This window comes from Dermochelys coriacea, chromosome 2 (assembly GCF_009764565.3).
Source record: "Dermochelys coriacea isolate rDerCor1 chromosome 2, rDerCor1.pri.v4, whole genome shotgun sequence".
NCBI lineage: Eukaryota > Metazoa > Chordata > Testudines > Dermochelyidae > Dermochelys > Dermochelys coriacea.
In genome coordinates this window covers 65906469-65934343 of record NC_050069.1, presented here as the reverse complement: position 1 = coordinate 65934343, position 27875 = coordinate 65906469, and the positions used below count along the sequence as shown (strand labels likewise).

At 42.5% G+C, this 27875-nt stretch overlaps 1 protein-coding gene across 1 annotated transcript in view; it reads left to right on the top strand.

Annotated features, from left to right (window-relative positions):
- CLVS1 (clavesin 1) overlaps positions 1-27527 on the top strand; it is a 132816-nt gene extending 105289 nt beyond the window's left edge. Inside the window, exon 6 of the mRNA XM_038393260.2 lies at positions 26887-27527. Coding sequence (XP_038249188.1) covers positions 26887-26974 — 88 coding nt within the window. The 3' untranslated portion in view covers positions 26975-27527. The remainder of the gene's footprint in view (positions 1-26886) is intronic.
- The last annotated feature ends 348 nt before the right edge of the window (positions 27528-27875 follow it).

The window sequence follows — 27875 nt, the reverse complement described above, 5'->3', positions numbered from 1 at the left end:
CTAAAAAACATCATAGAAAATAGTTCTTGAGCCTAGGAATTAAAATAATTTTGAGAGCAGTTTCACGAACTGGCAAATATTATAGTGTGAACAGGGTCTTACTCAAACCATCTGCTGTTTCCTTTTGGTCCAACCAAGGACCTGAGTGGAAATCAACCACTCACACTGAGAAAAAAATCATAACAAATGGAAATGATAGCCCCATCCTCTGAAATTATCTCATACCATGGAAAAATACCAGAGCCCTAATACTGAATAACAGATGGAAAACACAGCAAAACTGCTAATGACTCCAGATAATGAGTGTAATAACCAGAACAGCAGCAGCAGCAACAAAATCCATTCAGATTTGATCTGTTTACTAAGATTCAGCTCAATGAAGTTTGAAATAGACAAGGTAATAAAACATGAAAACTAGCATTAATACACTAATGGCAAGATCAACTCATTCTTAAAGTGTGGTTATGTTGGTTTTAGATTGTTTATATGGGTGAGAACGGGGGCCAGTCATCTCTCTTTGAGAGAGTGTTCCGGTCTAGGTCCAGCTCCTGTAAAAGTTCTGCCTCCAGTGATAGCAAGCCTGTTCGGCTGAGCAATGTAGCTCTTGTGGGAGATCATGATTATGGAGGGAGAAGTTCTCTCTCGCCTAATGAGGGCCAATGCCACACAGAGTTTTGAATATCAAGATAATGGCCCTGAGTTGGACTCTCTATTCAATAGGCAGTCAGTATGAGCCCAGAGCACCAGACTGAAGTCCTCATGGAGATCTTCGTTGTTTAATCAATGAGCTGCTGCATTTTGTACCAGTTGGAATTTTTTTCTGGGCATCTAGCTTCACAGTTAGATATAATGGCTTGAACTAATTAAGCCTAGAGGGTCAGGAATGCCCAACATGCCAGTTACAGATGGAAATGACTGCCCATAGCTATTTGGACTTCCGTTAGCAGTGACTGCAAAAGGATCTCCAAGCTGAAGACTGAGTTAGCAATCAGGGTGGATGTTACAGAGGAAGGTAATTCTTTGAAGATCTTCCCTTTTCCCAAGAGTGCCACCTTAGTCTTGCTTGGATTCAGCAGCAGTATGTATTCTGCCCTTACTATCATGTGAATCTCTTTCATTTCCAATACCTGCCTCTCTATTATACTGCTGTCACCTATCAACAGCTGGGTCTTGGGTCACTTCTTCCTCTGTGAACTAGATCCTTGGCAAAGGTGATGGAAGGGGAATCCCTGACTTGTGGTAGACTCGGACACAATTTGTCAGCTAACTGCACTTCCTCCATTCCCCATGTCAGAACAAGCACAACCCCTTGGAACTTGCCTTAAAGCCAATACCACTTACAAATAAACTGTTGAGAAATGAAATTTAACAAAACTACCCAGCCAAAACACTGTGTTATGACAGAGGTTAGGTTGAGAACTTGTATGAGTGATTTCAGGGCAAAATACCACAGGTGCAGGAACTAGTGGTGCTCCGTTTTATGCGGGGTCCCGGCTGCTGGCTCCACGCTCTCTCCCAGCTGTGGCTCCAGCCTTGGCCCCCTTACCCTTGTCCAAGTCCCCCTCTCCCAGAGACACAGCCCTGCTCGCGGCCACAGTTCTGGGGGGTGGGGTGGACAGGGATAAGGGGGCTGACTTTTAGCACCCTCACTCTTAAAAGTGTTCCAGTGCCACTGCAAATATGTTGCAATTATCCCAAAAATCAAACATCATAAACCCAGAAAATTCAGAATTACAGTTACACTTAAAAGAAATCCAGACATGCTAACATCTGGAAACCCATGGTGTAGGCACCAAAACATCCTTAACTCTGCCCTATAGTGACCAAGGACCAGATTTTCAAAGGATTTATGTGCCTAAAAATGTAGTTAGATACCTATTGGGATTTTTTTAAAGCACTTCAATAGGTTAGCCATTGACATCAATAGGAGTTAGGTGCCTAATCTAGTTAAGTGCTTTGAAAATTCCTATAGGCCCCATCTTCATCTTTAGGTGCCTAAATTCTTTTGATCATCTGGCCCTTAATCATTAAGATTATGATTAAGGCATTTTTAGGGTTTGTGACCCCAGATTAGATCAAACTAATTTTTAAATACACATTAGATGTTTTTCATATTTTCTGCTCATGTTTCTTAAAGGATCATTTTCAAGACAAATATAACTCAATCTAATTAACAAATTTACTTCTACTGTCTCAGAAAATTCCTGCAGTGCTCAAAGAGATGGAGCTGTATGTTTAGGGAAGATAGGTTTTATTTCTCATTTCTAACAAAGACAACGAATACCTGCTTTAATAGAAAAAAAAACAGTACTTAAGACAGCATAATAAACAAAGAAATATTTTTTGGAATATTTTTGAGCCTGAACTAGGGGCTCAATCTGGGCAGAGACGTGCAGGGTTCCTATTTATTCAGACTGGCTCCTGATGGCTAGGTTGTGGAAGTCAGGTCTTTCACTGTTTTATTAGTCATTAACTCCAATGTGACCTTACTATCCCCCTTCTGTTTTTATGGGGCACGTTTGATGCTGGCTCACAGTCAGCACCTAGTTACTGGAGAAGTGCTAAAATACCATAACATAAAAATTAGGGCTATCAATTAATCACAAAAAGAAAAGGGGTACTTGTGGCACCTTAGAGACTAACAAATTTATTTGAGCATAAGCTTTCATGACCTACAGCTCACTTCATCGGATGCATTCAGTGGAAAATACAGTGGGGAGATTTATATAAATAGAGAACATGAAACAATGGGTGTTACCATACACACTGTAACGAGAGTGATCACTTAAGATGAGCTATTACCAGCAGGAAGGCGGGGGGTGGGGGGAGGAGGAAAACTTTTTATGGTGATAATCAAGGTGGGCCATTTCCAACAATTAACAAGAACGTCTGAGGAACAGTGGGGGGTGGGGTAGGGGGGGAGAAATAACATGGGGAAATAGTTTTACTTTGTGTAATGACCCATCCACTCCCAGTCTCTATTCAAGCCTAAGTTAATTGTATCCAGTTTGCAAATTAATTCCAATTCAGCAGTCTCTCGTTGGAGTCTGTTTTTGAAGCTTTTTTGTTGAAGTATAGCCACTCTAAGATCTGTGATCGAGTGACCAGAGAGATTGAAGTGTTCTCCAACTGGTTTTTGAATGTTATAATTCTTTACGTCTGATTTATGTCCATTCATTCTTTTACGTAGAGACTGTCCAGTTTGGCCAATGTACATGGCAGAGGGGCATTGCTGGCACATGATGGCATATATCACATTGGTAGATGCGCAAGTGAACGAGCCTCTGATAGTGTGGCTGATGTGATTAGGCCCTATGATGGTATCCCCTGAATAGATATGTGGACAGAGTTGGCAACGGGCTTTGTTGCAAGGATAGGTTCCTGGGTTAGTGGTTCTGCTGTGTGGTGTGTGATTGCTGGTGAGTATTTGCTTCAGGTTGAGGGGTTGTCTGTAAGCAAGGACTGGCCTGTCTCCCAAGATCTGTGAGAATGATGGGTCGTCCTTCAGGATAGGTTGTAGATCCTTGATGATGCGTTGGAGAGGTTTTAGTTGGAGGCTGAAGGTGATGGCTAGTGTTGTTCTGTTATTTTCTTTGTTGGGCCTGTCCTGTAGTAGGTGACTTCTGGGTACTCTTCTGGCTCTGTCAATCTGTTTCTTCACTTCAGCAGGTGGGTATTTGTAGTTGTGAGAATGCTTGATAGAGATCTTGTAGGTGTTTGTCTCTGTCTGAGGGGTTGGAGCAAATGCGGTTGTATCGTAGAGCTTGGCTGTAGACAATGGATTGTGTGGTGTGGTCTGGGTGAAAGCTGGAGGCATGTAGATCGGAATAGCGGTCAGTAGGTTTCCGATATAGGGTGGTGTTTATGTGACCATCGCTTATTAGCACTGTAGTGTCCAGGAAGTGGATCTCTTGTGTGGACTGGTCCAGGCTGAGGTTGATGGTGGGATGGAAATTGTTGAAATCATGGTGGAATTCCTCAAGGGCTTCTTTTCCATGAGTCCAGATGATGAAGATGTCATCAATGTAGCAGAAGTAGAGTAGGGGCATTAGGGGACGAGAGCTGAGGAAGCGTTGTTCTAAGTCAGCCATAAAAATGTTGGCATACTGTGGGGCCATGCGGGTACCCATAGCAGTGCTGCTGATTTGAAGGTATACATTGTCCCCAAATGTGAAATATTTATGAGGACAAAGTCACAAAGTTCAGCTACCAGGTTTCCCGTGACATTAATCGGGGATACTGTTCCTGATGGCTTGTAGTCCATCTTTGTGTGGAATGTTGGTGTAGAGGGCTTCTACATCCATAGTGGCTAGGATGGTGTTTTCAGGAAGATCACCGATGGATTGTAGTTTCCGCAGGAAGTCAGTGGTGTCTCGAAGATAGCTGGGAATGCTGGTAGCGTTGGGCCTGAGGAGGGAGTCTACATTAATCACAGTTAACTCACACAATTATCTCAAAAAAATTATTCGTGATTCATCACAGTTTTAATTGCACTGTCAAACAATAGAATACCAATTGAAATTAAATATTTTCTATGTTTTTCTACATTTTCATATATATATATATTGTATTCTGTGTTGCAATTGAAATCAAAGTGTATATTATTTTTATTACAAATATTTGCACTGTAAAAAGATAAACAAAAGCAATAGTATTTCTCAATTCACCTCATACAAGTACTGTAGTGCAATCTCTGTTGTGAAAGTGCAATTTAAAAATGTAAATGTTTTTATTACATAACTGCAGTAAAAAAAAACAATGTAAAACTTCAGTGCCTACAAGTCCATTAGTCCTACTTCTTGTTCAGTCAATCGCTAAGACAAACAAGTTTGTTCACATTTACAGGAGATAATGCTGCCCTCTTCTATGTCACCGGAAAGTGGGAACAGGTATTTGCACAGCACTTTTACATGCCAGATATGCTAAACATTCGCATACCCCTTTATGCTTCGGCCACCATTCCAGAGGACATGCTTCCATGCTGATGACACTCGTTAAAAAATAATGTGTTAATTAAATTTGTGACTGAACTCCTTGGGGGAGAATTATATGTCCCCTGCTCTGTTTTACCCTCATTCTGCCATATATTTCATATTATAGCAGACTGGGATGATGACCCAGCACATTATTCATTTTAAGAACACTTTCACTGCAGATTTCACAAAACGCAAAGAGGGTACCAATGTGAGATTTCTAAAGATAGCTACAGTACTTGACCCAAGATTTAAGAATCTGAAGTGCCTTCCAAAATCTGAGAGGGACGAGGTGTGGAGAATGCTTTCAGAAGTCTTAAAAGAGCAACACTCCGATGCAGAAACTACAGAACCCGAACCACCACAAAAGAAAATGAACTTTCTGCTGGTGGCTTCTGACTTATAGTGAAAATGAACATGCATTGGTTTGCACTGCTTTGGATTGTTATCGAGCAGAACCTGTCATCGGCATGGACGCATGAAGGGACATGAATCTTTAGCACATTTGGCACGTAAATATCTTGCAACACTGGCTATAACAGTGCCATCAGAACACCTGTTCTCATTTTCAGGTGACTTTGTAAACAAGAAGCGGGCAGCAGTATCTCCTGAAAATTGTAATCAAACTTGTTTGTCTGAGTGATTGGCTAAACAAGAAGTAGGACTGAGTGTACAGCGTTATATTTTTGAATGCAGGTGGTTTTTTTTTTTTAACTTAAGTCTACATTTGTAAGTTCAACTTTCGTAATAAAGAGATTGCACTATGGTACTTGTATTAGATGAATTGAAAAATACTATTTCTTTGGCGTTTTTTACAGTGCAAATACTTGTAATCAAAATAAATATAAAGTGAGCACTGTACACTTTGTATTCTGTGTTGTAATTGAAATCAATATATTTGAAAATGTAGAAAACATCCAAAAATATTTAAATAAATGATATTCTATTATTGTTTAATAGTGCGATTAACAGTGTGATTAATCAAGATTAATGTTTTTAATTGCTTGACAGCCCTAATAAAAATCAGTAGGAAAATATGTGAAAGTGTCTGATTGCCCATGAACAGCAATTGCCTTGTCCCCCTTGCTAACTGGGAGCTGGCTTGTTCCATGCCAACTGGAGGGATGCAAGGAGGGGAACAGATATTTCATATGAGTATTGAGTCAAAATAGTTCTATTCCTTGCTTTATAAACAACATATAAAATACTGGTGGAGGTGGCACTTAGTTTTCACTATTCATATTTTGGGTTCAAAAATGAGGAAACTACTTACTTCTTTGTGGCACCTCATCCCCGTCATTGGTTCATGATGAGTGAAACAGGCCATAATACCCAAGGAGGCACCTGAGGGCATATTGTAAATGTACAAACAACGAGGAGTCCTATAGCACCTTAGAGACTAACAAATTTATTTGGGCATAAGCTTTTGTGGGCTAGAACCCACTTAATCAGATGAATGGAGTGGAAAATATAGTAGCAGGTATAAATACACAGGACATGAAAAGATGGGAGTTGCCTTACCAAGTGGGAGGTCAGTCTAATGAGACAATTCAATTAACAGTAGGATACCAAGGGAGGAAAAATCACTTTTGTAATGGTAATGAGAGTAGCCCATTTCAAACAGTTGACAAGAAAGTGTGAGTAACAGTAGGGGGAAATTAGTATGGGGGAAATTAGGTTTTGTAATGACCCAACCACTCCCAGTCTTTATTCAAGCCTAAGTTAATTGTATCCAGTTTGCAAATTAATTCCAATTCAGCAGTCTCTCATTGGAGTCTGTTTTTGAAGTTTTCTTGTTGAAGAATTGCCACTTTTAGGTCTGTTATTGATTGACCAGGGAGATTGAAGTGTTCTCCGACTGGTTTTTGAATGTTATAATTCCTGATGTCAAATTTGTGTCCATTGTTTTGCATAGAGACTGTCTGGTTTGGCCAATGTACATGGCAGGGGGGCATTGCAGGCACATAATGTCATATATCACATTGGTAAATGTACAGTAGCCTGTGCTGATTATTAGCTATTGAAAAATGTTACAATTGGTGACCGGATTTTGCTAAAGTTTCAGAAACTAATGGAAAAAGCTGTGGTGCATTTGCCCTTTTAACTGATCTTTGGCAGGCAGCATATGAAATGCTAGAGCATTCTCCAAAGAAGCAGAGGGCAAGGAATCAGAAGGCCTGGTCAGAAGTAACAGGCCATGACTACACCTACAACACTAGGGACCCCGAGCATACCCAGAGTGGGGCAGAGACCTGGCTGCCCTCCTAGGCAACTCTGGCTGTGGTTTTAATCCATACACAGCACTCAAGTACTACAGTGATCCGTGAACCGTAGGAGTGCAGACAAATACAGCTGACGTATTATAGCCAGGACTGGTAGCACTGCCTGTTAGTAAGGTGGCCCAATGCTTCCCATTATAACACCCTATTTTCAGTTGTATATAACTCTGCCAAACTTTATCCAGCAGGGCTGAAATATTCCAGGCCAGGCTGACTTTTATTGGGAGAGAAATTTTAGCCAAAATTGTACAGCTTTTTCCAAGAATGAAGCTAGGGGAAAAAATTGTTTAGCCAATGTTAAAATATTCTTAAGAACTTTTCTTTGAACAGCTCTAGTGCCCCCATGCTTTGGAGCAGGGACTTGAAATTTGGGTTGGGGGGCGGGGAACGGTCTTTGTGTAAGTGATGTGCCTTTTGCCATTTCTGTGAAAATCCACCCAAATTTGGCTAAATTATAAACCTTTGAAAAATCACAGTTCGCACACACTCAGTAAAGATGTCTTTGATTTTAGCAGCTAAAAGCTCCAAAGATTCCATTTTCACTGGGCCCACTCAGTCAGCTCCTAGTGCAGGACCATCCCCAAAGAACAACCAAACATGCTTCAGTCCAGGGCTACAGGAACAAAGCTGAACTTTTCCTGTAGATGCAGTTTCCCAACAGCTCTGGGCCAGGCTGAGCACTGAAACTGAGATCAAGGAGCCTGACTCTCCTGTGCTCTCAATAACGCTCCTGCTTGCACCCAGGCAGGGGGGAGAAGGAAGCCATCTGATTTTAATATCGAAGGACCAAAAGCCAGCCCAGAGGGGAAGGAAAGCAGTAGACTGGGACAAGGAGTCTGGCCAAGCTGGGAGTTGGGGAGAGAGAAACTGTGGGAGTTGGAGAGCTGGGACTGGTTGGGCAAGGGGACTGGGAGCAGATAGGGGAAATGGGAAGATAACACGTCATATGAGAACCTGGGGGTGGGAGGGAGAGACAGACTGGCTGAACAAGAAGATTGGGCCAAGGAACCACTGTGGGAGGGAATGGGGGCAGAGGGGAGGAGAGAGTGATCTTAGAAGGAGCTGGGTGCAGTCTTGGGATGGGGAAGAGAACTGGCACTGGCTGGACAAAGAGATTGGGACAATAAGCCAGAGAGGGGGTGAGGGAGTGAGAATGGGGAGACTGAGATTGTGTGAGGGGGGGATGGGAAAGACAGATCAGATGAGATCCAGCAGTGGGGATCTGGAACCAGTTGCAAAAGGAGGCTGGGCGTGAGTGTAGAGAGAGGGAGAGTGAGGAATGGAGTCTTGGACTAGGTAGGCAAGGAGAACGCAGTTGGAACAAGGAGCCATGGGTGGGGAAGAGACAGGCCTGGGACAGGAACTTTTTGGAGGGAATGGGGCAGAAGAGTCTGTGCTCACTCAAGCACACACCTCTTCTGGAGCCTGGCAGGGAACCCAAGACTCCTAAGTCTCACCAAATATCCACGAAACCCACTGGTGAATTGTGTCTTCTCCTCCTGTAGTGCCAGTCCACACACAGAGTCTGACAACCTACGATTGCTATCAGGTGTTCCAGTTACTCCTCTGCTCATGTGGCAGAGGTCTGTGCGGAGGATCTAAAGGTTCTAATCCTGCTGGTGAACAATGTATCAAAGTAATGCCACATGATGGAATTTTTGGGGTTTTTTTCAGTTTGCTTTTTTAAAAACCATAGGAAACTATATACACACAAAAACTATGTTAAAACAACATTATTAAGGTTGTGAAGTCAACCACTCAAAAGTTAGAAAATTTCAGAAATAAGGTTGCCAGTGTAACTTTAATTCAGCCTCTTTGTGCGTTATGATTACTTTTTAAATTAAATTACTTTAAATTACTTTTTAAATTAAATTAAATTACTTTAATTACTTCATCACATACTATTTTTTTCCACAGGACCCTGCCCTTCTTCTGGCACAGGATGAAACTGCTTTGGGGCTGAATTGGGGTGGTGTAGTGAAGGAAACTGTTGTGTGTAAGACCCCCCTGCCTCATTTGTTGCAGAAGTTGGAAGGTGTGTGGTGAATGAGATGGGATTTCAGGGAGAGAAAGACAGTCTTATGGTTAAGGCTCTTGAATGGTGCCATGGGGAATTGAATTTTATCCCTGCCTCTGCCAGAATTCCTATGTGACGTGAAGCAACCTACTTAACTCAAACTTTTCACAGGTGGTCAATAATTGTGTGGTCCTCATTTTCTGGGTGCCAGACTTGAGACCCTGGGGCCTGATTTTCAGAAGAGCACTCACAGTGCTGCAAACTGAAGTTAGTGGGAGCTGGGCTTTGGACATATGCAGTGCTATATAATTCTAAGTACTCTGAAAAACTAGGTCCTTGGTGTCTCAAACTGGTGTCTGTCTGAAAGGCTTGAAGCCTCTCGCTCCTGAGGGGAAAAAAACAACAACCTTGGCACAACTGTCTTGTTTGCCATAGCGCATCGGCTTGTTAGTAGCAGGAAGGAAAGAGTAAATAAGGGAGGCATAGGACTGGAAAAGGTGGCTTTCAAGGTGAGCATGTCATGAGCATGTTATTGGTACAGAAGTGGGGTTTTGTTGGTTTATAACGCCTTTCAGAAGTGTGATCCAGCCATCTTAAATTCCTGGCAGCTGAATCACCACAGTTTTACTTCACTCGTACCCTACCTTGTCTCTGAAACCAATGGAGTTAGAGCAGTATAAACCTGGATTAAGAGAGTAGTAATCTAGGCCTTGTTGTAGAGTTTGTGACTGAATGTAATGTAATCACATTAAAATAATCACACACATGTAAAGTCAGCTGCACTCTCTTGCATTTTTATATATACATTCCTACATAATGCTGTCATTTGAAAACAAAGGCTAATCTGCTGGAGAAACTGCAGGGTTTTCTTGGCTTTCCCAACTTCAGAATATCCCCACTGAGGAGTGAATCGTCCCATTTGTTTTCATTTACTCTTTCAATAGTAAGAACATATTTGAGCATTACTCAAAGCTTCATATGTGAGCATGAGGATTCACTCTTCTTTCCTCTTTGGATTTGCTCTCCTACACAAGGTTAGTTTGGTAAAGAAGTTTAAGATCATTGAATAGCTTTTAAGTACATTCAGATATAGCTCTGAATGTGTCAGACTCCTGAGTTCCAACCCTGCAAAGACACTCATGCTTAACTGAACACAGGAGAACAGATTCAGTGAAATCAATTGAACTACTTGCACACATAAAAGTTAACACATGAATAATTACAGGTTTCAGAGTAGCAGCCGTGTTAGTCTGTATTTGCAAAAAGAAAAGGAGTACTTGTGGCACCTTAGAGACTAACAAATTTATTAGAGCATAAGCTTTCGTGAGCTACAGCTCACTTCATCGGATGCATTTGGTGGAAAAAACAGAGGAGAGATTTATATACACACACAGAGAACATGAAACAATGGGTTTATCATACACACTGTAAGGAGAGTGATCACTTAAGATAAGCCATCACCAACAGCAGGGGGGGGAAGGAGGAAAACCTTTCATGGTGACAAGCAGGTAGGCTAATTCCAGCAGTTAACAAGAATATCAGAGGAACAGTGGGGGGTGGGGTGGGAGGGAGAAATACCATGGGGAAATAGTTTTACTTTGTGTAATGACTCATCCATTCCCAGTCTCTATTCAAGCCTAAGTTAATTGTATCCAGTTTGCAAATTAATTCCAATTCAGCAGTCTCTCGTTGGAGTCTGTTTTTGAAGCTTTTTTGTTGAAGTATAGCCACTCTTAGGTCTGTGATCGAGTGACCAGAGAGATTGAAGTGTTCTCCAACTGGTTTTTGAATGTTATAATTCTTGACGTCTGATTTGTGTCCATTCATTCTTTTACGTAGAGACTGTCCAGTTTGGCCAATGTACATGGCAGAGGGGCATTGCTGGCACATGATGGCATATATCACATTGGTAGATGCGCAGGTGAACGAGCCTCTGATAGTGTGGCTGATGTGATTAGGCCCTATGATGGTATCCCCTGAATAGATATGTGGACAGAGTTGGCAACGGGCTTTGTTGCAAGGATAGGTTCCTGGGTTAGTGGTTCTGTTGTGTGGTGTGTGGTTGCTGGTGAGTATTTGCTTCAGATTGGGGGGCTGTCTGTAAGCAAGGACTGGTCTGTCTCCCAAGATCTGAGAGAGCGATGGCTCATCCTTCAGGATAGGTTGTAGATCCTTGATGATGCGTTGGAGGGGTTTTAGTTGGGGGCTGAAGGTGATGGCTAGTGGCGTTCTGTTGTTTTCTTTGTTGGGCCTGTCCTGTAGTAGGTGACTTCTGGGTACTCTTCTGGCTCTGTCAATCTGTTTCTTCACTTCAGCAGGTGGGTATTGTAGTTGTAGGAATGCATGATAGAGATCTTGTAGGTGTTTGTCTCTGTCTGAGGGGTTGGAGCAAATGCGGTTATATCGTAGCGCTTGGCTGTAGACAATGGATCGAGTGGTATGATCTGGATGAAAGCTAGAGGCATGTAGGTAGGAATAGCGGTCAGTAGGTTTCTGATATAGGGTGGTGTTTATGTGACATTGATGACATCTTCATCATCTGGACCCATGGAAAAGAAGCTCTTGAGGAATTCCACCATGATTTCAACAATTTCCATCCCACCATCAACCTCAGCCTGGACCAGTCCACACAAGAGATCCACTTCCTGGACACTACGGTGCTAATAAGCGATGGTCACATAAACACCACCCTATATCGGAAACCTACTGACCGCTATTCCTACCTACATGCCTCTAGCTTTCATCCAGATCATACCACTCGATCCATTGTCTACAGCCAAGCGCTACGATATAACCGCATTTGCTCCAACCCCTCAGACAGAGACAAACACCTACAAGATCTCTATCATGCATTCCTACAACTACAGTACCCACCTGCTGAAGTGAAGAAACAGATTGACAGAGCCAGAAGAGTACCCAGAGGTCACCTACTACAGGACAGGCCCAACAAAGAAAACAACAGAACGCCACTAGCCATCACCTTCAGCCCCCAACTAAAACCCCTCCAACGCATCATCAAGGATCTACAACCTATCCTGAAGGACGAGCCATCGCTCTCTCAGATCTTGGGAGACAGACCAGTCCTTGCTTACAGACAGCCCCCCAATCTGAAGCAAATACTCACCAGCAACCACACACCACACAACAGAACCACTAACCCAGGAACCTATCCTTGCAACAAAGCCCGTTGCCAACTCTGTCCACATATCTATTCAGGGGATACCATCATAGGGCCTAATCACATCAGCCACACTATCAGAGGCTCGTTCACCTGCGCATCTACCAATGTGATATATGCCATCATGTGCCAGCAATGCCCCTCTGCCATGTACATTGGCCAAACTGGACAGTCTCTACGTAAAAGAATGAATGGACACAAATCAGACGTCAAGAATTATAACATTCAAAAACCAGTTGGAGAACACTTCAATCTCTCTGGTCACTCGATCACAGACCTAAGAGTGGCTATACTTCAACAAAAAAGCTTCAAAAACAGACTCCAACGAGAGACTGCTGAATTGGAATTAATTTGCAAACTGGATACAATTAACTTAGGCTTGAATAGAGACTGGGAATGGATGAGTCATTACACAAAGTAAAACTATTTCCCCATGGTATTTCTCCCTCCCACCCCACTCCCCACTGTTCCTCTGATATTCTTGTTAACTGCTGGAATTAGCCTACCTGCTTGTCACCATGAAAGGTTTTCCTCCTTCCCCCCCCTGCTGTTGGTGATGGCTTATCTTAAGTGATCACTCTCCTTACAGTGTGTATGATAAACCCATTGTTTCATGTTCTCTGTGTGTGTGTATATAAATCTCTCCTCTGTTTTTTCCACCAAATGCATCCGATGAAGTGAGCTGTAGCTCACGAAAGCTTATGCTCTAATAAATTTGTTAGTCTCTAAGGTGCCACAAGTACTCCTTTTCTTTTTGCGAATACAGACTAACACGGCTGCTACTCTGAAAATTGTAAGGAGAGTGATCACTTAAGATAAGCCATCACCAACAGCAGGGGGGGGAAAGGAGGAAAACCTTCCATGGTGACAAGCAGGTAGGCTAATTCCAGCAGTTAACAAGAATATCAGAAAAGGAGTACTTGTGGCAATGCATCCGATGAAGTGAGCTGTAGCTCACGAAAGCTTATGCTCAAATAAATTTGTTAGTCTCTAAGGTGCCACAAGTACTCCTTTTCTTTTTGCGAATACAGACTAACACGGCTGCTACTCTGAAACCTAAGAATATCAGAGGAACAGTGGGGGGTGGGGTGGGGGGGAGAAATACCATGGGGAAATAGTTTTACTTTGTGTAATGACTCATCCATTCCCAGTCTCTATTCAAGCCTAAGTTAATTGTATCCAGTTTGCAAATTAATTCCAATTCAGCAGTCTCTCGTTGGAGTCTGTTTTTGAAGCTTTTTTGTTGAAGTATAGCCACTCTTAGGTCTGTGATCGAGTGACCAGAGAGATTGAAGTGTTCTCCAACTGGTTTTTGAATGTTTGTTTGAATAATTGTTTTCAAGCTCAGGGCCTTACACAGGAACCTTTTACATGTAGTGAATGCTACCCTCTACTAAGGAGTTAAACTCCAGCTCACCTGCCCCCACCCCCAACACACACACACACACACACACACACACACACACTTCCTCATAAACCTGAGCATTTTCACTTTCAGATTTACTGAACAGTTTTATTGAACAAAAACCACAGAATCTGGGATTCAGTTGTGCCCACTCCCAACTCTATGTGGTTGAGTAGCATGGAGGGAGCTAGCTTTAGAAGGGGCGTAACTGCAACAGGTGAAAAATATTGCCTCTCAATTTAAAGTCCCCATTCAACAAGGCTCTTTTTTACTCCATCGAGATTTAAGTGCTCTGCTGAATCAGGGCCATATTCTGTGCAGGTATCATAGGGACTGAAGGACTTTGCAGACTGCTGAAGAGAGGAGTCACCTGATTTCTACTAAATGCTAGATCCAAAACTGAGTTGCTATGTGGTCCTTTGAAAGAGGATTGATGTGAATAATTGTACTTGCGACTGATACAATACAAATCCCCCTCTATCTCCAACATATATGAGACACTGATTTATGAGGAAAGATTTAGGACCTGTTTTGTTTTGTTTTTAAATTACCTTTAAATTACCTTTAAAATGGGCCTGCCATCCCATGTGGGAGCAAATAATAGAATTTAAATGTGTAACTAACCGGTCTGTGAGTACAAACATTTGTGCTGCCAATTGCGATGGAGAGCCCCAGGCCTGGGGGACTCCTTAGAGCCCAAGCAGGATGGGTGCATGCAAGTACCATGCAAGACTCATGTCTTTGAACAGGCCACCCCCAAATAACTGAAAGTAGGTGCTTCCCACATTTCCGCATGATAGACCCCTCCCTTACTAGAGAAGTTCTGGGCGCACTCGCTGGACCTAGACATCAATCTGAAATTGCTAGCGTCTCCCTCTCCAGCACGAACGAGCTGCTCCCATCATTGTGATAATCACCCGGCTTGGGTTTCAAAGCCATATTTATTCCAAAGCCTTCCACAAAAGCTACTCCAAGGTAGAGAAATCACAGTGTAATCACCTAATTCTTGTCTCCGGGAGACCACAGCTGTCACCGCCACACACTGTCAGAGGGACAGCAAATTCTGGGTGTAACTAAGTAAATACACCCCTTTTAAAAATGGATGCACAGTAGAACCTCAGAGTTATGAACTGACCGGTCAATCACACACCTCATTTGGAACTGGAAGTATATAATAAGGCAGCAGCAGAGACGGAAAGAAAAAAAACAAATGCGGTACCGTGCTGTGTTACATATAAACTACTGAAAAAAAGAAAGGGAATGTTTAAAAAAGATTTGACAAGGTGAGGAAACTGTTTCTGTGCCTGTTTCATTTAAATTAAGATGGTTAAAAGCAGCATTTTTCATCTTCATAGCAAAGCTTCAAAGCTGCATTAAGTCAATGTTTAGTTGTAAACCTTTGAAAGAACAACCATAACATTTTGTTCAGAGTCACGAACATCTCAGAGTTATGAACAACCTCCATTCCTGTGGTGTTTGTAACTCTGAGGTTCTACTGTAGATAGAGACAGAACCACCTGGCTCATGGATCCTGGCCTGTAAACCCTCCCACCCTGCTTCTTTCATCATATAAATGGTGTACTCTTTTCCAATCTGCTGATGACAGACGGGTCCTGCAAGACCATGCACAAGATAACAGGTTAGACTCCTGCAAAGCAGTCTCACTAGTGTCTTTGATCTTTCATTGGTTTAGGTGAGGAAAATAGACTCCATGAAGAAAAAGCTTCAAGACATCTTAAATAGAATATAATTTATTGAATACTAAATGCTGTGAATCTGTGCCACAAGAATAAATACTTTTAATGCTATTCTAAAAAAGAATACTTAAATGAGATTTAGCAACGACAGCTCCAAAATCCTAGACAATGAGGCATTAGCAGCATTAGTATTTCCTATCACATCATGTAAAAAAGTTTCATGGAAATTTCTTTTGCATCAGACTGCAGAAGGTGAAGTTTTACCATAGAAACAGGAGCAAAGGGCATTGGGGCTTTTATTATTGTGTGAATAATCAGTGAACATCACAGGCTTACCTCAAGACAAGAAAAACTTCCAGGGGTGAAGGATGTCTTCTGCTTTCCTTCAGTGGAAGCAGCTGTGATCCTTGGAGGACAAAGCCAGAGTTTGCATGTCCAGCTCCTGCCACCAAGCAGACCTCACTTCTAAATACAAAGTAAACCAGCATCCATTTTAGATCAGTGGGTTTTAAGGAGAAAACAGTCACACGTTAGTGCTCTGACTAGCCCTAGCATTTTAGCTTGGCACATCTAGCAATAACTTCAGATATTATTATCAGGAAGATGATTCATACTTTCTAAATCCAGCTAATGTTTGGATGGTATTAAACTGGAATGAGTCACCAGCACAAAGTAAAATGTGTGTGAAGGATCACTTGGCACTACCACCTGTGGGTTTAGAACAAAATGTTCAATTACCATGGAAGCAGCATGAATCCCAGTGAGGTTATCAAAGGAAGCAGGGAATGAATACATGACTAAAGTGCTCAGGCTAACAGCCATGCAGGATTCCTTTCCTCCATCGTGACTTACATTTCCCTGAAATGCACAGGAAGGACTGAATCCTTCATCCAGTAAAGGCAGCAAAACTTTCATTAGCATCACTGGGAACACGGGTAGGGCCCAATGTTTTCATCCTCCTGCTCTCCTGTGACACTAGAGATAGGTATTGCATCCACAACCTTCATTTGAATTGGAATGCTGGTGTTCAGCAGAGATTTTTCAGTTTAGTCAGTCAATTGTGGTTTGCAGTATGAAAACCGCTGAGACAAAAGATGTGCTTTGCAAGGCTGGAGTGATAGGTATTGTAAATAGTGGCAGCAAATGCTTTAGAAGAAAATCAGCAAGCAAATCACTAAAATATAGTGAGGTGGGGACGAGGACTGGATGGACCAGAAGACTGATAAAGGGATAATTCATCTTTCTTATTTAGATGATTGGCTCACATATGGTCCAAGACATAGTGGTTGTTCAGTGTGAATTAGGGTGCTTACCTTTGCCCCCAGTGAGCAGAGATCCATACCACCAAACCCACCTCACAGTTAGCACCCTTGAAAATCTTACTGGCAAGGCCTAGGAATTAACTGGCAGAGAGGATGAACTATCCTCCATGTCAGAGTTAAGATACACTGAGTGGAGGGGTTTGGGGGCACCTGCATTTTCCTTGCCCCTGTTCCATGGATAAACAAAGGTCTTTATTACCCAGGACTGTCCATCCAGCCACATTCACAAGAGCTAAATTCACTGAAGAACATTCTTTTTTGAAAAGTGAATACACGGCAATATGCAGTTTTAATTTAATTAAATTGATCAGAATGCTCCATTCTCTAACTCACTAGGAAACACACACAACAGTGTGGAACTGTCTGAATTCTCTTCTTGACTATAGAGAACAAATACAGAAGGGCAGGGAAGAATGACTACATAGGCTAAATCTGCTTCTCGGTGGTTGTGGCTTATTCCCTGGTCATGTGAGCTACTCATTCCTCAACTGCAGCCATCAGCTCAATTTCAACTAGTCATAACCCCATGACTTCTGAATTTATATACAGTAAAAGCTGTTTTATCCGGCACTTCACCAACCGGAAAGCTCTATAAAACGGCATTTCTGATCTTCATTGAAATTCCGGTTTATAGTCCGGTTGGCGCAGGGCCGGCAGGGAGTTGGTGCGCAGGCTCTGGGAGGTAGTTTGGGGTGCAGAAGGGGGCTCAGGGCATGGGAGGGGGCTCGGGGTGCTGGACCGGGGACTGTTAATCTCGGACGGCTTCCTGCAATCGGTGACCTGTCTTGGGTGCACCTAGGCGGAGGTGCGGCAGGCAGCTCCCATTGGCCACAGTTCCCAGCCAATGACAGCTGCAGAGCTAGCTCTTGGGGAGGGGCAGGCAGCAAAACCGCCTACCGTGCCTCCACCTAGGAGCAACCGGAACAGGTCACCGCTTGTGGGCAGCTGCCCAAGGTGAGCGCCCCCCGATCTAGCACCCCACAGCCCTCCCATGCTCTAATCTGCTGCCCTGAGCCCCCTCCTGCACCCAAACTCCCTCCCAGAGCCTGCACCCCCAACCCCGCACTTCCTCTCTCCCTCTTAGTTAACTGGCATTTTTCACTGATCGGCACCCCCGTTTCCCCAACATGCCAGATAAAACAGCTTTTACTGTATATCACTTATCTCCACTGTGTATCCTTGCACTCAGAAGTCAGTGGATACTGTACCTTATAAAATATCCAAGTTATTTTACAATATCTGTGATATGACCCGTGTAATAATCAGCCTAGAGTAGACCATGCTATTCATAGATTCATAGATTCATAGATACTAAGGTCAGAAGGGACCACTCTGATCATCTAGTCCGACCTCCTGCACAGCGCAGGCCACAGAATGTCACCCACCACTCCTATGAAAAACCTCACCCATGTCTGAGCTATTGAAGTCCTCAAATCATGGTTCAAAACTTCAAGGAGCAGAGAAGCCTCCCTCCAGTCAACCATGCCCCATGCTACAGAGGAAGGCAAAAAAAACCTCCAGGGCCTCTCCAATCTGCCCTGGAGGAAAACTCCCTCCCGACCCCAAACATGGCAATCAGCCAAACCCTGAGCACATGGGCAAGATTCACCAGCCAGATACCCAGGAAAGAATTTTCTATAGTAAATCGATCCCATCCATCTAATATCCCATCTCAGGGGATTTGGCCTATTTACCCTGAATATTTAAAGATCAATTACTTACCAAAATCCCATTATCCCATCATACCATCTCCTCCATAAACTTATCGAGTAGAATCTTAAAACCAGATATATCTTTTGCCCCCACTGCTTCCCTTGGAAGGTTATTCCAAAACTTCACTCCTCTGATGGTTAAAAACCTTCGTCTGATTTCAAGTCTAAACTTCCTGGTGGCCAGTTTATACCCATTTGTTCTTGTGTCCACATTGGTGCTGAGCTGAAATAATTCCTCTCCCTCTCCTATATTTATCCCTCTGATATATTTATAGAGAGCAATCATATCTCCCCTCAACCTTCTTTTAGTTAGGCTAAACAAGCCAAGCTCCTTAAGTCTCCTTTCAAAAGACAAGTTTTCCATTCCTCGGATCATCCGAGTAGCCCTTCTCTGTATCTGCTCCAGTTTGAATTCATCCTTTTTAAACATGGGAGACCAGAACTGCACACAGTATTCTAGGTGAGGTCTCACCAGTGCCTTGTATAACGGTACTAAAACCTCCTTATCCCTACTGGAAATGCCTCTCCTGATGCATCCCAAAACCGCATTAGCTTTTTTCACAGCCGTATCACATTGGCAGCTCATAGTCATCCTATGATCAACCAATACTCCAAGGTCCTTCTCCTCTTCCGTTACTTCTAATTGATGCGTCCCCAACTTATAGCTAAAATTCTTGTTATTAATCCCTAAATGCATAACCTTACACTTCTCACTATTAAATTTCATCCTATTACTATTACTCCAGTTTACAAGGTCATCCAGATCCTCCTGTATAATATCCCGATCCTTCTCCGAATTGGCAATACCTCCCAGCTTTGTATCATCTGCAAACTTTATTAGCACACTCCCACTTTTTGTGCCAAGGTCAGTAACAAAAAGATTAAATAAGATTGGTCCCAAAACCGATCCCTGAGGAACTCCACTGGTAACCTCCCTCCAACCTGACAGTTCGCCTTTCAGTAGGACCCGTTGCAGTCTCCCCTTTAACCAATTCCTTATCCACCTTCTGATGTTCATATTGATCCCCATCTTCTCCAATTTAACTAATAATTCCCCATGTGGCACGGTATCAAATGCCTTACTGAAATCTAGGTAAATTAGATCCACTGCATTTCCTTTATCTAAAAAATCTGTTACTTTTTCAAAAAAGGAGATTAGGTTGGTTTGGCACGATCTACCTTTTGTAAAACCATGTTGTATTTTGTCCCATTTACCATTGACTTCCATGTCCTTAACTAATTTCTCCTTCAAAATTTTTTCCAGGACCTTGCATACTACAGATGTCAAACTAACTGGCCTGTAGTTACCTGGATCACTTTTTTTTCCTTTCTTAAAAATAGGAACTATATTAGCAATTCTCCAATCATTCAGTACTATTCCTGAGTTTACAGATTCATTAAAAATTCTTGCTAATGGGCTTGCAATTTCAGGTGCCAATTCCTTTAATATTCTTGGATGAAGATTATCTGGGCCCCCCGATTTAGTCCCATTAAGCTGTTTCAGTTTCGCTTCTACCTCTGATATGGTAATATCTACCTCTATATCCTCCTTCCCATTTGTCATGCTATTACACCATGGAAATCAATAAAGTGAAAATGCAGCTGCTTATAACGCTAAGGGGCAGATCCTCAGGTGGTGTAAGTTGGTGCAGCTCCATTGAATTCAATCCAACTGAGGATCTGGCCCTAAGTCTCGCTTCCTATGAGGATACACCATTGTTGGAATAGAATATCTCATTCATGCATGGTGAAAATGGCCTTCAGAGCCAAGTAAATGCAGATGCATTGGAGTTACATCATGGGTGAACTGGGACATAGGAGATGCCTTCAGAAATGTACATTTAATTATACCCACTTAGACCTAATTATGCCTGCTTTACTCATGTTTAAGGAAGTCTACACAGATTTGCCTTACTCACTGAGAGTCTAGAAGATGCAAGCTAAAGTATTCCCCATTCTACTTTAACTTACATCTTCTGGCTTCTTGGTATGTAAGTTAGACATGGACACAAAGCAGGAATCTAAATTAACTTATACCACCTTACCCATCACTTTGGAATTTGGCACTAGGTAATCACTTAAAGGCAACAAAATAAAGAAATGTTGGAATTATGAACTTCCACTTATTTGTGTCTTTCATTTAACTAAGTGTTACATTATGTTTATGCACGACACTGGTAGGAAAACAGTCTCTGAGTTTGATCAGGGATGATGGTATAAGTCAAGGTAAACTCATCTACCATAAGTGCAAAATTTTGTACTGCCCACTTAACAGTTAAAATCAAAATGGCTTAAACTGGTATTTAAATGGTAGGGCTACAAGTTATATACACGATGAGGCAGCCAACATGATCAGATTTCATTGATAGATTTTGACGAGTGACTGACAGAATTGTTGTGAAGAAAGTGTTAATACACCTTCCTCTATTTCGGTATTTTTGAAAAACAAAAAAACAAAACCCCACCCTCCTGTGAATCCTAGTTTTAATATTAGATTGAGCATTTACCCTTAAATGCAAAGTTGAATCTGTTTGTGCACATCTAGAACATTACTGCTTTCTATGGATTGAAGGCACTTGTTAGTGACATGAAGTAGGCCCAGAAACAGGAGCCAAGAGAGTGAGTTTCACTGTTATAAAACAGGTATTTCCTTTATTTAACTGGTTTTTGCAGCTAGACAATATTAGATATATAGACAAGATAATCTATGGCAGGCAGAAGTGCCTTGTAAACAGGCAGTCTGTAATAGACCACAGTCTCTTTCTAAAATTAGGTAAAGTAATTACTGAATATAATATTTCAAGATGTATTTTAAAACACTAATATACATTCATGTTGCAAACCTTCCACCAATTCACATCATCACATCAATAGGAGCACCCTGCCTATGTGACCATACGTCCTGTTTTGGCTGGGACAGTCCCCTTTTTAAGCCCTGTCCTGGCTATCCTCAATTTTTGGCAAAAGTGGGCATTTTCCCCCTTGGCTCTTGATTGGGTGCTGAGAAGCGAGTGGCAATGCCAGCCCCCTTGTGGCGGGGCAGGCAGGGCTCAGGTGAACAGTCTTGCTGAAGGAGGGGGGGTGCAGGCAGGGCTTGGGCAAATGGCTTGGGCCAGACCCATTTGTGTATGTGGGGATTCGGGCAAGCGGCTAGGGCCAGCCCTGCAGTGGGGGCGGGAGAGTTTGGGCTACCCCATATGGTGTCCCGTTTTCCCTTTGGGAAATATGGTCACCCTATTGCAGCCCACTGTGAAATCTAGGACATTATAAGACAGATCCTCACTGGTGTAAATGGACAACATTCCTTTCTAAGGAGCTACATTTTAGTAACTACCAGAGCCGATGTACATGAAAAATTCCTTTTCCATCCCAGTGAGAATTAACATAATCAACAGCTGTTTCATTGTTTTCTTCCTAACTCCTTCCATAAAGCAAGCAACCAAAACAAACAAAAGCAAAACCCAACAACATCAAAATCCACCAAACACGCTTAAACTTTCATTTTCCAGCAAATAAAAATATCTGTGTTTAAAAAGTGAAAATCCGAACAGGACTTTGTTGTGATTACTTAGAGATGCAGGCAAGCTGTGCTGACTGTTTAAATCAGTACTCTGCCTCTCGGGTTAAGATGGATTTAAGTATTAGAAAGAAAGGGCTGAACTATTTATTTTAGTGGAGGGGGGCTAAGCTGCTTCTAATGAAGACAAAGGGGGGAAACAGATTATTGCTGTCAGAGAGCTGGGCCACAGATAATGTTGAGGTTGGGTCTCTGTATTGTTTTAATGTGCTGGTCATTGGACCTGGTTTATGCAGTGACCTGTGGTGAACAAGTGTACTGTGATGCATCTAGTGGACAAGTATATTATGATGAGGGATCTTTCAATAGGTATTCAGGCTATTTTAACTCAGACTGAAGGTGGGTTGGGGAAGGAGTGAAGGACTAGCCAGTGGGTGCAGGATTACATGTGCACACGTATGAGTTGCGACTCCTATTCCAGCCCCTGAGCTGTACTAGTAGTAGCGGTGGCAGGGCTGCTCTGTGCCCTGTCAGTGGATTGGGGGATTCGCTCTCTCCCACCCCATTGTAGCTCTCCTGCACGTAGATCATTTATCTAGGCTGTGTGCGCCTGTGAACGTCACCCTCTAAGGCTGGACATTCCAAGTGCCTTTGCTTCTGTGCGGGAGAGCGCACATTCTCTGCGACATCAAGTTAATCACAGGACGGGGCTTGTCACTTACTCTATGTTCATAAGGAAGGGGCTGCTCTCAAACAAAGAAACAATTACCTGCCATTCAGAGAGCATTAGGATTAGCTGCACAGCACGGTAAGGGGTATGATTTGAATGGTTTGTAACAATGCATAGGACCTTGCTTTTGTGTCTCTTCCTCTCCACATCACTGGGCCACATTAGGTTAATTATGTGTGGAATATGAACAGTGGTGGGTGACACATGGAAGAAATTGAAGATATGGACCCTGCAAACTAAGCAGAGAAACAAAACCCAGATGCCCTGGATGCTCAGGTGCTTGAAGGGTGAATTAAACGAGTTGACAGGCTTCAGGGGAGAAGCATGTTTAACAGAGGGAGATTGGAAGAAGGGAGATGAACCACAGCATACCCGGTCCAGAAGGGAGTTCCAGGCGTATGGGCCCACATGGAAAAAGGTGAGACGAGGAGTCTGGGAAGGATACAACAGAAGTGGTGAGACCTGCAGCCTTTCAGAGCAAAGGCACTGTGACAGGGTCAGGCCAGAGGGCTACAGGAGAGTGTTCCTATTGGGATCCAGGAAGTGGGTGGGCGGAAGCCCGCTCACTGCTAAAGGATCCCTCCCCCCAGCCTAAGATGGGAATCCACAGGACCTGGAAACCAAGTAATTCCGGGGGACAACTAATGAAATAACAGGGACAGGAGTGCGGTCAAAGGGTCAAATGAATTGAACCAGACAGGAACTCCGAGCAGAGAACCCCAGACAGTGCCCACTGCTCCTCGAAGGCATCAAGGGAGTCAGTGGACGCCGTCCAGAGGAACTCTGCCCTGATACACGAATGGACGGAGGCTACAGGATTGTGTTAGAAGGCAGATATATTGGTCCAAGATTAAGCAGGTCAATTTTCCCTGCGTAAGATAACGGCTGGAACAAATTCAGGCAGGCTAGGATACCTGGAGCCAATTAAGAAGCTGCTAGAATCAGTTAGGACAGGCTGGCTAATCAGGGTACCTGAATTTAAAAAGGAGCTCACTTCAGTTTGTGGTGTGCGTGCGAGGAGCTGAGAGTGAGAAGGCGCACTGCTGGAGGACTGAGGAGTACAAGCATTATCAGACACCTGGTGGTGAGGATAAAGAAGGTATTGGGAGGAGGCCATGGGGAAGTAGCCCAGGGAGTTGTAGCTGTCGCACAGCCGTTCCAGGAGGCACTCTAGACAGCTGCATTCCACAGGGCCCTGGGCTGGAACCTGGGGTAGAGGGTGGGCCTGGGTTCCACCCCCAAACCTCCCAACTCCTGATCAGACTCAGGAAGAGTTGACCTGGACTGTGGGTTCCAACAGAGGGGAAGGTCTCTGGGCTGTTCCCCGACCCACATGGTGGGTCAACAGAGACTGCGGGGATTGTTCTTTCTTTTTCCCATGCTGGCCAGTGATGAGGTTAGCTGAATGAACGGCAGGTTTGAGCCACTAGCAGAAGTGGCCAAACTAAGGGCTGCCATGAATCTCTGAGGCAGGCAACTCCGCCAATAAGCGCATGACCCACCAAGGCAGAGCACCCAAGTGAGGAGTGATGATAAAGCTTGAGCAAAGATGTCCAGAGGCGGCCACTGAAAGGCAGCATTTGGCAATCATGATATTTTTTCCATTATTCATAGAAGAGGAGCTATCTGTGGTATGTTTGCAAATGTTCTTTTTTTTTTTTTTAATTGCAGCCAGTAGGGGCATAAACCGAGCTTTGCAGAGGAAAGGACTGATAGACTATCAATGTTTTTTTCCTCTTTGTTTCAGTTTCTTTGATATATTACAGTACTGTGCATGCATGTATATGCATAAACACACACAGAGAAAGAAAGAGAAAAAGACTGTATGTTCTTATTTGAACTCAGGTTGCATCATTTTCACATCTATGTAATTTGTTTTTATGTATGTATAGAGTGGGGTCCAATCTCTATTTTTGTGTGAACTCAAACATAATGGATTCAGTAATCTTTGTGTATTAAAATGCATGAATTCTCCACGCAATGGATATATTTGGGGAAATGTATTTTTTTGAAACATTTGATACAAAGACTTCATATTAAGTATCTAGTTCTTGTAATCTAGAAAACCTAGAATGAAGCTGCTTGGAGATTTTTTAATTTGAAAAAATAGCTAGTAAAAAAAAAGCCATTTATAAATTTGGGGTTTAAGAAAAAGATTTAGAAACCTAAAGACTCTACTAATTTACCCATCAATCCTCACCAGGATTTGTTCTCTGTTCTCAGTACTGCAGGATGCATTTAAGTAATGATTCTTATCAATTGTCCAGCAGTATCTAACCAGTGAGCAAAAAGAAAAGGAGTACTTGTGGCACCTTAGAGACTAACAAATTTATTAGAGAAGGTGCCACAAGTACTCCTTTTCTTTTTGCGAATACAGACTAACACGGCTGCTACTCTGTAACCAGTGAGCAGTGAGTCAGCTAGTGGTCAAACAGAGGTTATCATCATATTAAGGACTAGGAATTAGAGACATGTACTATAGATAATGAACTGGCAGTAATCCTGGGTAACTGTATCAAGGAAAGACTGTTCTTTAAAACCATACTGATTATCATGTGGTTTATGATTTTATTTCTATCTTTTTTTAATTTTAAAACTCGAAATGATTTCCCCGTTGGTTTATTCTTAAATGTTAAAACCAAGTGATTTTGCCCCAAATAACAACACGAGTAAATTCCTGCCCCAAAACACAGATGATTGAGGCGTTTAGACAAATCCTTTATCCCCTACTATAACAACATCCATCATTGGAGCTACGCAGCATATCTATCCTACAAAACACACTGGCCCTTCCTTTCTTAAATTGTGAGCATGGGCAAAGGTAGAGGCAAATAGCTCCAGTAAAATGAATGTGTTTTATTTTTTTCCTGTTAGTTTAATGCATTCAGTTTTAGTTTTTGCATGTTATCTTGTCACTGTCAAATTAAGCTCTCCTTCATACTCACTCATTCACTCCTCTCTAACTGCTCATAGGCACTCCACTAAGCTTAGTACTGAATGACAAACTATTCTTATCAGCTTGAGGATAGAGAATTGGCTTTAAAATGGTCTGCTATTTAAAGTGAGTTTATGCAAGCCAAGTTGTTTCAGGTAGAGAGGGTTGTGATCTAGAGATCTGAGCACTGAGGGACTGAGAGTCAGGGACTCATCTCTTCTCATCCTGGGTCTGACCCCATCCGTGGCCTTGGGCTAGTCATAGAAGCCCTGTGCCTTAAATTCCCATATTTGTAAATCAGGGTTAATTCTGTCTTGCCAATCTCAAGGTATGTAGCAAGAATAAATTAGGCATCAGTCCTGCAAGCACAGGGCACACATGAGTAATTTTACATATCTGAGTAGTCCCCACTGAAATATTTGCAGGATCAGGACCTCATGGCCTTGTCCAGAGAGCAAGCCCCTACAAATCCCATTGTCTTCATTTCAGCACCTCATAAGAACAGCCATACTGGGTCAGACTAAAGGTCCATCTAGCCCAGTATCCTGTCTTCCGACAGTGGCCAATGCCAGGTGCCCCAGAGGGAATGAACAGAACAGGTAATCATCAAGTGATCCATTCCCTTTGGCCCATTCCCAGCTTCTGGCAAAAAGAGGCTAGGGACCCCTGGCTAGTAGCCATTGATGGATCTGTCCTCCATGAATGTATCTAGTTCTTTTTTGAACCCTTTTACAGTCTTGGCTTTCACAACATCCTCTGGCAAGGAACTCCACATGTTGACTGCAGTGTGTGAAGAAATACTTCCTTTTGTTGATTTTAAACCTGTTTGTTTTAAACCTCTCAGGGTCAGGCCTTTACTTTACAGTAAAGAACATGAATGATTATGTGTAAGTGTTAGATAGTTAAATTGGACATGTAATAAGCAAGTGGTATTCCTGTTAAGTATATGTTTTCCAATGATTTTATCTGGAATATATATAGTAAAATCATTACTTTTATGCATTTCAATTGAGCACCGTAGAAAAAGCAAAGGTCACGATATCCTGAAGAAGCTAAGGCACGTTGAAGATGTTAGTATTTCTGCCTTACTCTTTCTTAGCATGCGTGTGTTTTGCTTTCAGGTCTCAGTCTGTGGTGGAACCTGGCACGCTGAAACATGAGGAACTGGGTGAGAGCGAGAACACCCAACTTCTACTGGCTCTAGACTGAGTTCTACATCACCAACACGCACAAACGCATTGCCAAACTTCAACAACCTGCAACAACCAGAAACCTGCAAAGCACACAACACGCTTTAAACAAACACACACTCTCTCTCTCTCTCTCTCTCTCTCTGTGTGCTTGAAAACAGGTCCTTCATTTTTCCAGACCAACTAATGATTGTCACCAGCCACCTGTCTGTGCAGCCAAAGCTAAACAAAGACAGAGATTTCTTTTGGTGTAGGATGCTAACTAAGATAAAGTAAGGAGTCTAGTTGTTAAAAAAAAAAAAAAAAGATCTTTTTAGATTTGCAACATTAAAATGACTGAAAAGCGAAGGACGAACTCCTTTGTACACAACGAATGCACAGATGGATGTTTTTCTGAGTCATTATGCAGGGATGTGCTTTAATTTTCCTAAAACAAAGTTTAGATTAAGTGCATTTTAAAGTACAGTATCTTGAAGTTAAACTGTGCAGTCGAATTATTAGGTTTAATGTAGCTTGCATACCTGAGATAACAGCATCTCCAATACACTTCAATCCCTACCAAGGTTTTTTTTTTTTAAAAACAAACAAAAAAACCCCCCAAAACATCACCAGCATAATGTCATTCAACATTACAGTATGTGATATCATCCTGGCTGCTTGAAGGATTCATTTATTTCTGTACCCTGAAAAGATTATTCTTTATTTATGAAGCCTTTATAAAACTGTCAGCTAAATGTAATGAGCTATGTGGGCAGCAGACACACACAATTTGAAATGCAATTATTTAATTTTACCAATGTGTTTTTCCACAGGCAACTCTACAGCCTGTTAGCCCTGTGTGTGTCTGTAAATGTGTGCAGCGGGGAGAACTCTTTGGAAAAAATTCACTGGTGATTAATGGTTCAATCCAGATTATTTCA